The 12,987-nt window shown below is 35.9% G+C and overlaps 1 protein-coding gene across 1 annotated transcript; it reads right to left on the reverse strand.

The window, feature by feature from the left end:
- Positions 1 to 634: 634 nt before the first annotated feature.
- tent5ba (terminal nucleotidyltransferase 5ba) lies at positions 635 to 6,619 on the reverse strand. Its single transcript, XM_067405802.1, has 2 exons — positions 6,224 to 6,619; positions 635 to 2,335 (listed from the first exon to the last, which is right to left on the reverse strand). Exons 1-2 carry the CDS (start codon positions 6,377 to 6,379, stop codon positions 1,310 to 1,312), a joined length of 1,182 nt encoding a protein of 393 aa, XP_067261903.1. The 5' UTR covers positions 6,380 to 6,619; the 3' UTR covers positions 635 to 1,309.
- Between the last annotated feature and the right edge of the window lie 6,368 nt (positions 6,620 to 12,987).

Below are 12,987 nucleotides of genomic sequence, written 5' to 3' on the forward strand. Positions count from 1 at the left end.
AGGAATTTCTAAATTGATACTTTATTGATTTATTCCCACTTGTCTGAACCTACAGTTACCAGTCCTGACCATTAACTACTTCTTTAAATTGGCAAAAGAATGAACCTGTTGTAGTGACAACTTTAAATAATTAAGTCTCTTTTAGCAATTCACAATGATAAATTACATTATATATTAGTCTACTAATCCATAGTAATCATTTTTAACATTGCATCCCTTGATCAGTTAGCTTACATCGCAATACCAGTTCCTTGATGTTTACAAAAACAATGACATGGATATGGCTTTATGAAAGGAAATAGGATTCTATCTCCAGGGGCAGCATGGGTGGGTTAACAAAACAGCCTTTGTCTGTTACCTTTAGTGTCACACTAAAAGAGAGGCCATTGTGCTTTAGAAAGGATCCTTATGGTTCATGTCCTGGAACTGCAATGGATCCATTTCCTCAGATTAAGAGTCAGCACACATTCAGACCACAACAGTGCTACACTTGAAGTTTCACCACTGACCACTTTCACCTCTGCTCTGTTGATACAGTAAATCCTTACCATTTGAAATTCTTTTCCAACACAAAATGAAAAGCCCCAAATGATTAAAAAATATATGCTTGAATATTAATAATGACAAAAAACTTCAAAAGGTAAAAGAGGTCTACAACACATGAAGATGGGTTTTGTGCTTTTTTAATCACATGAAAATACATGCCTCCATCCCTGAAAATAGAGTTTTACAATTAACAAGGAGACAGAAAAATGGTTTTTAGAGAGCACAGGTCTCACTTGTACAATGTTTTTAGGCACTTGGAATTACAACAGCAAACATTCCGTTCTTCATGACAAAAATAAAATATCTTTGGTCCTTTAAAAAACCAAGAAGCAAAACAGAGGTTGATTGAAACCACAGTCTGGGAAAAAAAAAAAGAAAAAAAAATCCCATATAGCTTCACAACGCAGAATGTAGCCTTCTCTCCCCACTTACATAACCTGCAAGAGTTTAACTGAATCTATAATGAGTTTGAGAGAAAAAAAAAAGTTTTTTTTTTTCTTGCTACATGTGAAAAAGATCTTCGTTCACTCTGCAGAACAGAATACGTAAGGATCGGCTCAAATTAGACATACAGCAGTGAACAGTCATTCTATATATGTCACATTTAGCACAAAATCAATTGCCATTGTTTTGTAAAAGCTCCTCCTAAACGTCCATTTTTGTGTTTGAAAAAAAAGTTTATATATTCACTTGCATATCATCTTCACCACATGGGAAGGTACAAGGGCTGAACTCGATTTTTATCAGAAGTCCTCTGCTGGGGTCAGTTGCAGGGCAGCCATGTTGGGTAGGTACTACTGCAGGTGTGCACCAGCGGCTGCACGTGAGCGATGTAGTAGTTACTGAAGTTGATGTCTCGCACGTAGGGTGCTGGCTGGTAATAGCAAGTGACGTTGGTAACCGTAGGGATGGCGTTCTGTTCAGCCAGCACCCTCAGTGCGAGCATGGAGATAAGATTTAACGTCTGCCGTCGTTCGTGTCCCATCAAGCAAACCGTACTCTCATTGACCACGTGGTATAACGTGACCAGACAGTCGTACCGTTTGTGCTCCATTCCGGCAAAGTGATTCTGTAGGTACGCCTCGAGCTTTCGCTGTTGCTCGCCTATGTCTGGAAAGTCAATGAAGAACCGAGAGCACATGTACCTCTGGAGCGATTTCATCTCCGATTCGGAGGTCGCCTGAAACCCTCGCACCAAAAGGTGGCAGTATTTTAAGAGACCGCCTCCCCGGATCTCCTCCGGGTTTCGTGTTGCGATGACCTTGTTGCACAGATGGCCGAGAGCTTCCTCAAAGTCCCCGTACATGCTCTCGCCCAACACTGTCGGATGGAAGCATTCCGACATGGGCGTTTCTGAACAACGGTCAAAGAGAAGAAGGGAGTCCAAGACTATCTGGAAAGAGTCCACACTGAACTCAAATTGGCGCCTCAGAGAGTCCACAAATTTAAGCTCAACGTTCTTGCCGGTGTTGTTGGAGAGCGAAATGAGGCTCCAGCGGTCGCTGTCATTGCAAACCTTCACCAACTTCTGCACATAGGCCTCCTTCAAAGTAAGTGCTGAGATTCTTTCCTTGCTGACGCCCTCAGGTAGGAAATCCAGAAGGCTGTCGAGAACCACATCTTTAACCACACGGAAAGCCTGGTCATCTGACAGTGAAACACCAAAAATCAGGTCTAAGTCCTTGTATCCAAGCCCTGTGTCTTGGTGCAGAACGTGACTGGCAGCCGAGCCGTTCAGCCTCACATCTCGAACCGTGATGCCTTGCTCCTCCAATCGTGCTCGAACCACCTGCAGAAATAATTTAAGATCAGAGATTGTTTTATTTATTATTTGTCAATATTTGATATTTAAATGTACGTATTTTCCCCGATTTTTACATGTAGTTCACCTTTGCTGTCATCTAATGCTCACTTAAAGTTAATCTTTAAAAACACTAATAATTTAACGCTGTTAAATGTAATCTTTAGCAAATCTCAAAGTCATCCAATTTTCAAACTGTACAATATGATGTTGTGATTCCTATATATACTTCATTTAGCTTTTAAAACAATTGATTTTAGATGTTTTATTATTTTTTTTATTTACAAAAGTATTATCGGCCAGTTATCGGTTATTTACAATAATATCAAAATTATTTTCATCTTACCATATCAGCCATAATTGAAATATCCCTAATCAGTAACATCTAATCACTACATGAACAAGTAAACACTGGAAAACAATACCGCAGTAATAAGTACTTCCTTATGTGAACAATTTGAGGATACTTTGTTCTGCCACCACTGCTATTAGATAATTACCTTATTAGCTAAAGAGCCTAATAAGACAAGCTAGGCTTCAATGTTGTATAGTGCATAGAGTCAATGTTTATTTCAGGAACTGCTAAAATCACAGATTTCTTGTATTTATTCCCCCCTCACACTGAGTACACCTCAGAATCACAGTTGGTCTAGGCTCAATAACACATAATTTCATTATAGTTTGCAGCTGCTGTCCTTTTGTCTCTCTGTGATTCAGGCTGTTGAAAAGTAGCATACTGACAGCCATAAGCTCCAACTAAACTACCCCTGAGAGAATTTTTGAGCATGCCACATTCACACATTTAACATTATTTACTATAATTGGCCTTTTAGTGTTAATCTTCTGTGCTGAATGCATTTATTTGCAAATTGTAAGTTGGTATACATGTATATGCACTTCAAAAACAAACAAAAAAAAAACTCCCCTCAATAAATTAACTATTAGGTTGAAAACTTCATTTTACTACCAAGCATCTTCATTATGTTTCCAGTATATTTTCATGCATAGACTACAGCTAAAGCTGATTGTAAAGACCAGTGTTAATGTGTTAATATGGAATGTGCACTGTAGAGATTGGCACATCTGTGCTTCGGCAGGAATACATCCACAAACACTTGGAAACATGCACCACTGTGTACAGCTGCACAACATGCTAAAAGGCATTATACAAAACTGCTCGCTTAAGAATACATAAAACTACAGAGGCAGATGTTAAGACTTCACATTCGCATGTAGGTCTTGTAAATCTTGAATGTGAAATCGGGTACACATTCATAAATGCCTAATTCAATAAAGGCAAAAATGTTGATTTTGGCACAGGCCACATTTTATGCATGCCAAGCAGATTTATATGCTATTTATATTGTTTTGCAACCATTCAGAGATTAAAATGTGCTTAAATCAAACTCATTATCTCTGTCCTGAATGCACGTAACCTTCATTTTCCACAGCTCTGTCGGATTAATGTCAATCAGATCACCTACCCTCACTCCTGTCAATCAAATCATTAGCCTTCTATTTTTACACATTAGGTCAGATTGCAGCAATTGTGAATGCACAACATATACAGTTTTACAAATATGAAGCACAATTAATCCACATGCAAATAGCAATATGGCCGCATGCAATTTATTAAACCACAAAGGGTGTGATTAATTCAAACAAAAAGTCTGTTTACTTAATTTAATAATGGACTATTGTCAGTATGAACATAAGTCAATGGTGTTTAAAAAAATATTGACAATGACAAACAGACACTCAAAGGTTCTTTAGTTTCCACCATAGGCTTGAGGGTTTAACCGGATCACCTTGCAGTGCATGTGAATATTGTGATATTAAGATGACGCCAAGTCAGGTTCGCAATTGCATTCAAAACCTACATTTTATGGTTCAATTGTACATCACAGCTAAAAGCACAAGGTGCAAATGTGCAATCATGACACCGTTATGATGATAATGAAAACAGCCACAAAGTCCATGTAATGACATGGATGCCGTGGCAAATCATTAGGGTTAAGGAAAACGAGTAACAGTGATCTTTTAAAACATCTTTTGTCAATTTTGCAATGGCATGTGGAGGCAATAAAACATCAAAGTTGGTTTTTACAGGTTTTCCATTAAATATAATGGGCTTCCTAGTTGGGTTTTATTGACAGGACATTACTATCTGTTCAAACACAGGCAAATGGGGTATTATGAAACAGAGATTGTCAAAGGCTTGACCATTCATTACAGTCCACTCCATATGGAGCAGAACTGGATCAAATTAAGGAAAACTGTCAGATCCAGTTCTCAAGTAGTTTCCATCTTCATGTAATAATTAGAACCAATATAGGCCAATCTTGGGCCAGTTTGTAAGATCTAAGGAATGTCACTTATATAATATTCTTAAGAACACTGAAATAAAACATGTCAGATGTACATATACGACTGATGGGCAACTTCCCTAAAACCATATGGGATCATATATACGTGAAATGCAGAAAACTTAAACACATTTTCTGTTCAACTGCAAGCGCATTCTCCCTAAAGCACTTAAAACAAACCCTCTCTTGTTGGGTGAAGCCATTCTAAAGGAAGTGATCTGGAGAAAAGATCAATATCTGCTTGCATGTGTAGATGCAAACCCACACTGCTTGTGTATGAGAACAAGAATTCTTTTCATTAAGAAGGGGGGCATTGATGCTGGTTATCACTGGACTAGCTCAAGTAGTGTTACATTGCATGGGATTAGGGTCGGTAATGAGTCACACTCAGTGTAGGGTTCGTGAGAATGTCCAAGTCATTAACAAGTCACTTAAATTTGCTAAGTGCACAGTTTTCTGTATCTGCTGGAGGGCCAAAGGCTAAGAATGTTTTGCTTATCCTTGGGGGGTTGAGACATTACACCAGTAGTCGGCCATGCAGTGACAGGCCAGATTGAAAAAAAAATTGAGTAATTTTTTTTTTTTTTTACATTTATTCCTTAAAATGAACTAATATCAATTTTCATCACACTAGAACTTTTTTTTACAAGTAATCCAATAGTGACTAGCATATTTTACCATTACACTTGTATTTTTGATTAATACTTGTTTTCCATTTCATATTTTTGCCACTGAATTCTGTGAGCATCTGTGATTCAGATATTAACTATTCACTTTTGATAGCCTATTTTATTTTTTATTTTTACTAGTAACTCTTCATTAGGTTCAAGTACTCTTCCCCGTAGTATTATCCGTTCCACTTTTACTAGTATTTATGAGAAGTATAAACTAGTATTCACTAGTATCTATCCCAGTTATTACTAGTTGCTTTTTACTTTATATTTCAACTAAAAACCTTACAAATTAGATTTAAATATTAGTAACACACAAGTGTCTGATAAATAGGCACTAGTCATTTAGCACTGGGGCAACTAGAATAGATATTAGTTACTATTAAACTTAGTTTACAACTAAAGAATAAAAACTATTATTAGAAAATGAATAGTTAGTAGTAAAACTTGAAGGTAAAGGGTTTATATGTGCAAAACACTCTAGTTCGAAGTGAATAGCTGATATTGAATTGTCACATTGGGATAGTGACTATCAAGAGTCCTAGTGAATAAATGAATAGATATTAATCACTACTGGAATACTAAGCACCAGCATGTAATAAACAATAACTAGTGAAACTGAAAGAAACAGGTAACAATAACATAAAATGATAGCCTATAGTTTTAAAGAATACATTTTGAAACATCTAACCATATTTAGTATGTTTTTATTTTTAATGAAATACAAAAAATAAAAGTCAAATATTAGGCTATACAGACCTGTAATAATAAGAAAATGTTTAGGATAGCCTATAGTAATGTGCAGAAAAGTATTCAGAGAGATGCGCTTTCATAATAACCTGAACAATCTGTCGTGGCTGCACCGAAAGCGTCGGGAAGTTTCCACGTCCGTGAACTGGAACCGTCTCGCCAAGAATAGAGTCCAAACGTTGCACCTGCTCCCAAGACAACACGCAAAACCGCCGACACTGCTCTGACACATCACCGGAGGACATGTCGATAGAAAGAACAACGAGCTTTAAAAAGGCAAAAACTTCTGCTCTACTCCCGTACAGATATCGCTGTCTTTCCAACAGATGAAGTTCCAACGTTTGTGAAAAGCTCAGTTATTTCGCAGTTGCTCTCGTTATCAGCTATATATAACACGGTTCGTGAGGTATCGACACAGTATGTGAGGTCATCCAGCTGCGTTCGTGATTCACTATTCCCAATCCACGCACAACCGAGAGACGCTATAAGTATTACAGTTATGCTGGAAACGCACCATCTGAATGGTCTTTATACCTATTAGATTTGCATACTCACGGTATTATTGGTTGAATATCTGCTCATGAATAATGTCCTAGCACCTTTGGATTGGATTGGCGGAAGCGTGCAGCTGGGACACACCCACCGGTTTAAGGCCTCAGTTGTCATTCACAGTAAATGTCTCGGTTTTAAAAAGAGGAACCAGAAACTGAAACAAAACAACAAAATAAGAATAAACATTTATATTTTTACCATTAAGTTATCCGTATCTGTGAATTTGAACCTTATAATAGTCTCGTTTGGTAAATTTATATTATGGAAAATTGATAAATGTATATGTTTTTTCTTCTTAGCATGTGAGCTTTGTTTTTCTTTTCTTTTAAAATAAAATAAAATCTGTAGCTATAATTTGCCTTTTTTGCCAAGTAATTTTGTCAGATAATTACCTTAACCAAGTTTAGTGTTTTGTTCTTCCCTCATAGTTAAAATATTAAAAATATATACATAATGTATTGTAATTTTATTATTTTAAATTTATATTGCAAATTGCCATTAAATATAATTTTTTTAATTTTATTTTTATTTTAGATACATTTACATCTTTATCATTATTTTTTATTATTTTTTATTATATAAGCCAAGAACTGTAATGGCTTTTTATACAAGAAAATAAATTTGACATGTTTCAGCGGCAAAACTAAGCAAAGCAAAAGAACAGGCTTTTTCTTCACTGCTCCCAAATGAGAAAAGAAGAAAAAAGAAAAAAGAAAGAGAGAAAACCACAAACCCCATAAATCAGGAGTAAGCGTCTGAACGTGGGATGTTTAGGGAACCAAATCAGACTCGCACATCTAAAAAAAAAACACAGCATGCAACATCAAATTATACTGATGTTAAAAATGCAAATACTGTGTTACCACATAGCTTATTACTACTGGGACTGTCCTAAATCTGAAGTCATGTCTCATTATTCACTGGGGAATGAAGAATAGATTTTTAAAAATGACTTAATTCCCAATTATATAATAATGATTACTGTAACATTATGTTTGTGTGGACTGCCTAGAAAACATCCAAACATCTGTTCAGACTAGATTTATTTGGCTACACGGAGGATGAAAAGAAAAGCTGCTACGCACGATTCTCTGCTGCGTGACATTTGTGGATGACTCACAGCTCGCAAGCTGTTGATCAGTCTTGGGGGCAACAGCAGCGGGGGTTAGTCATCATAGATTATGGTGTATGTGATCAGAGAGCCAAACTACATACCATTTCAATAGGGGAGGTCCTGATAGTGTGTGATGTCAACCAATTTCAGTTCCCCTGGCAACAGCATCCCCCGTCGCCAGGCAGCACGGAAGAGGGAGCCCTCATCTGTGTTCTGAGCAGGTGGTGATATGAAACACCTGCGTCATTGGCCTAAAAATAGCTTGCCTTGAGGTAGGAGAGCATTGTTGGTGACAATCCAGGGCCGGAATGATTTAGAAGGGTCGCAGAACATTCAAAGAAAGGAAATACTTGATATTCACCTCGCTGTGGTGGATGTGGATCTGTAATTGCAATCCGTGAAGCACACTTCTGGGTGTATCCACTTGACCTAATGCATGTAGACAAACACCTTTAGCTTAAAGAAAAGTATCTCTGTTCCCAGACTATTCCTAGTTTCACACCCAAGAAAGGGTGCATCTTAATCCCGAAATTGTTTAGAAAGGATTCACAACTAGTCTTTTTGTTTGGAATGCAATTCTGCCGCCCTTGAAGCATTAAACAACACCCAGACTGATGGATGTGGATCATTTTTTATTTTTTGACTACACCGACGCATAAGCGATGACAAGGAAAAAGAAATAGGCAAAAGTCTAAAAAGGTTCCTTATCTTTGGTTAGCATATAAGTTACTTAAAGTCTAGTCTAGAGATTCCTAACAGATAACAGATCCCATAACAGATTCAGGTCATATTGTATTTTATGGTAGGCTTTGGCAATTACTTCCTCGAATCATCAAATAAACATAAAAACAAAGGGCTCAATATAGCACTATAAAATGGGTTGTACCCTAACTAGTTTGTTGTATGGAATGCATCACTTGACTGGTGGATTGATTGTCATTACAAGCTGCTGATAATTAAGAAAATGATGAAAAAGTATAAATAAAGACATTCTTGAAGGCAAAAGGCCTATAAAAGAGCACATAGCTCCCTCACTAGGATGACACAAATCCTGGAGAATGTCACAAGACTGACATCTCAATGTGACTAATCAGGGTTTGACATGATGTTCATGAGTATCCTTACTTCATTAGAGCTAGGGTGAGGTGTATGGCTTTGCAAATAGGATAGGAACAAGAGAATTATGACGTATATTACATAACACTGCAAGCTAATCGTTGGCTGTTCATCAGTTCACACCTGATGAAGAAAAACTGAACTTCCTCATTCTTCAGGTCTGTCTGAGTTGACTGAAGGTCAACAATATTTCATGACTTCAAAGCTGAAAAACAACCAGTCAGTGTGAGACAGGTGCTAAAGAGGTTTGAAAGGTTTTTTCCATCCCCCTTAGTCTTTAAATAGTCTATGATCTATGTAACTTGTTAATCACTGTCATTTTGATACTACATTGTCACTGATCTAATATTACAATATACTATAAATAACTATGGATCTAACCAAACACTGAACCCCAAAAAGATGTATGAGTATCATTGCATCAGATAACAAAATAAAAGTGGCATTTATGTTAAAGATAAATATAACAAACACACTTTTAAGCAAAAGGTTTTAAATGATAAATCAATAGATATACTGTTTAAAGCGAAGACTAAATTGATTCAAACATTTATTGTCCTGGCTCCAGTCTTCAGTGTCACATGATGCTTCGGAAATCATTCTAATATATTTATTTATTATTAATGATATATACAGCTATGAAAAAATTAAGAGACCACTTAACATTGATTTCTGAACTTGGAGTGGTCTCTTAATTTTTTCCATAGCTGTGTATATATATATATATATATATATATATATATATATATATATATATATATATATATATATATATATATATATATATATATATATATATATATATATATATATATATATATATATATATATATATATATATAATTTATTTATTATATATAAAATATATCATTCTATGCTTCGGAATATCATTCTAATAATTTCCTTCAGAATTATTTGATTAATATAAAGTTCAAAAGAACCACAATTATTTAAAATGGAAATCTTGACTTTTGTAACAGTATAAATGTTTTTTTTACTGTCACTTTTGATCAATTTAATGCATCCTTGCTGAATAGAAGTAGTCATTCATAATACTTTTTGTAAATGATTATTGGTGCAAACAATATTACCTCTTAAATATATAGGTACCCGAGACATTCTCTATTACAACAGCACCGTTTGTCTTTTAGTTTTAGTGTTACTAGGCTATTCTTTTAACTTAATTTCCTGTTAATGTTTGATAAGATCCACAGGTTCTTATCTAGAAGTCCCATGAGACTGTTCAACTTCTGGAATCATGTTATGTAACCTTATCTGTGATGTAAAAACAGATTCTTGCTGACTGAGGGACTTTTACAGAACATAACAATGTAGTTTAAGTCAAAGCAAACATAATTTTTACACATTTGCTGCAGTAGCTTATTACGATCACTTTGAATATGTATCTTATCTCAGGTTAAGAGGTGCTTTCATTTCCATATTGTTACATTTCCAGATGTCAGCTCATTGTTGCATTAGTATAGTACACACAAGGCTTCTTGTCTACCTGGTCATGGTGTACAAAAGCTAATTCTCCATGAAACCACAGACAAAGGAACAGCCCAACCCATGATAATCTCCCTTCAGGCCCTGTAACACTTAAAGTGGCCACTCTATGTGATTGATTAAAAGCTTATTTTTCTCATGTTTGCTTTACATTTGCGTCATAGGCAAGGTGTGCCACCTGCATATTTTATTCAATTAACTAATCTTGTGTATTCATTTATTTATATAACTAAGAATTATTTTCCTCAATTAACTGACTGCTTAGCACTGGTTTTATGTCAGATTATGACTTGTAGTTCAGCCCTATATCATATTCAGTTTGATGGGGGGGTGAATGCCTTGTAACAGTTGCTCTTTTAAGCACAAGGGTCAGATTTACTGCAGGCCTCTTGTTGCGTAAGGACATGTGCATTTGTATGTCGCAGGAGAAATGAAAAGTGTGGGTGGAAAAAATCACTGGTGTAGACAACAATCATTCTTGGAGGATTTATAAGCGTTCTCTCACGGCAAACTATGTAAAAAGATTTTTTATGTAATACAGCTTAGGAATACAACTGGTTGTGTAACATTCATAAACAGTGAGAATGCAGATCTCAAGAGTGACATGAATTGATTTTGTACCACATATTACATTTTACAGTACACTTCCTAAGAGAGAAAGAAAAGTGGACATAAGAATACAAGGGCCTCCCCCGAATGAAACATCCCAGATCAGGGAGAGAACCCCAGCCTTAAAAGAAACCATATCAGGAGTTACGCAACAAGCTCACATCTGTCCTCATATATTTGAGCTGGTTCTCTGTTGCCAGCCTAAATCACTAGTGTAACAGAAGAAGCAATGATGCATACTAAAGGCCAGAATTGTCCCCTCACCACCAGAGGAATCCTCTAGCAGGCAAGAAACTCTGCCAACTGTCACTGCCAGTGCAGACGTCATGTAAGCTCCTATTTCAGCAATATTATCCTGTTAAAAAACAGCAATATGTTCAAATTTGCTGCTTTTAGATAAACAGACAGAAAGATTAGATAGATAGATAGATAGATAGATAGATAGATAGATAGATAGATAGATAGATAGATAGATAGATAGATAGATAGATAGATAGATAGATAGATAGATAGATAGATAGATAGATAGATAGATAGATAGATAGATAGATAGATAGATAGATAGATAGATAGATAAAATGCTCATCGAAACAAAGTACCCAAGTGAAGGGTTTGATTGTGCTAAAAATTGAACTATTGCAAGTATACTTCAGGTACACTTTAAATATCTTGCATTTAAAGACTGATATTATACAGTGATCATACTATCCTTACTAAAAGTGATATTAAAACACATTTTAGGCTTAATATATTATGAAATGTGCATTGTGCAATAAAGAAGTACTCCAAATAAAGTTTAATTATAATATTTATACCAGTAGGTCTCAAGCGATATTTCAGTAAATGTCACTGGATTTGTAGTATACAAAGTCTACATAAGTTTTTTTTTTTTTTTTTTCACTAGGGGATGTCTACCTTATTGTTGTCAAATCTAAATAGAAATAATGAGGGTGAGTTGTTCCCCTGCCAATGATGAAAAATGTGATCCAGTCCACTGTGAAGAGATCAGTGTGTGACTCAAATCAAGAGTCACCGTGTGCCTTAAAATCTAAAGTCAGTGTGTGCCTCAAATCAATTCCTCCAGGACTCTTCCTGAGAAGGGACTCCACAGGATTTAAAACTCTGTGTACTAAGGATGTGATCCTCAGCGGTGCAGCCGAGCATGCACTTATAAAGTCATCACCACGGCCTATTGCAGCTTTCATCAGATACCTGTATTTCCCATTACAGGCCTGAATTTGCATGAAGATATGCGTGGGTGATGCTGCAGTGAATATTTTAAAGTTCTGTTTATATCATAAATCCAGCGACCCCTGCAGTGGGAAGCTGCCAGACTGGAATTCTGCCTCAAGGACATGAAATAATATTTCCACCTACTGTCAGTAACACTATCACTCTGGAAACAGTGTTAAAATAACAAATTAATTGAAAACCAGTTTAGCACCTTGGATAATTATTAATTATATTATACAAACATGTATGTAGAAATACCAATCCTGTGAATGGACTGCGGTTAGTTCATCTAAGTGTAGAAAAGACAATAGGAAATCAATAGGAGAAATTAGATTTTCTGGGAAAATTAGATATTTAAATAATATTCTACTTCTTTTTTCTTATATTGCTTTCTTAAAAGATGTTCATACTTATTCAGGGTTTCTTCTCAGATCCTAAACCAGAAGGCACATACATCTTTGTGCAGCTTCCACTCTCAGCGCTTCTGCCAATGTCCATAATGGCAATGCATTGTCTTCCAATAAAAACAGTGAGACGCTATGATTATAGAACTAAGTTCCATCTTTAGTGCTCACAAGTAAAGAGCAGTGACAACAGATCCAAGAAAAACCATGATGATCTACAGTAATTGCTTGGTCAATTGGAAGCTCAGTAAATCTTCATAAGGCATCTATTTGTGTAGCCCTGTGCTATCTATTCCTGAAATGTTCAACCACCATGGAT

Source organism: Chanodichthys erythropterus, chromosome 2 (genome assembly GCF_024489055.1).
Source record: "Chanodichthys erythropterus isolate Z2021 chromosome 2, ASM2448905v1, whole genome shotgun sequence".
Classification (NCBI taxonomy): Eukaryota; Metazoa; Chordata; class Actinopteri; order Cypriniformes; family Xenocyprididae; genus Chanodichthys; species Chanodichthys erythropterus.

Bases quoted from the DNA above. Each gene is read 5' to 3' on its own strand.
- tent5ba (XM_067405802.1), bottom strand. From the start codon at position 6,379: ATGTCCTCCGGTGATGTGTCAGAGCAGTGTCGGCGGTTTTGCGTGTTG. The intron at 2,336-6,223 runs GTTATTATGAAA...TTATTTCTGCAG, and splicing joins AGCCACGACAGATTGTTCAG to GTGGTTCGAGCACGATTGGA.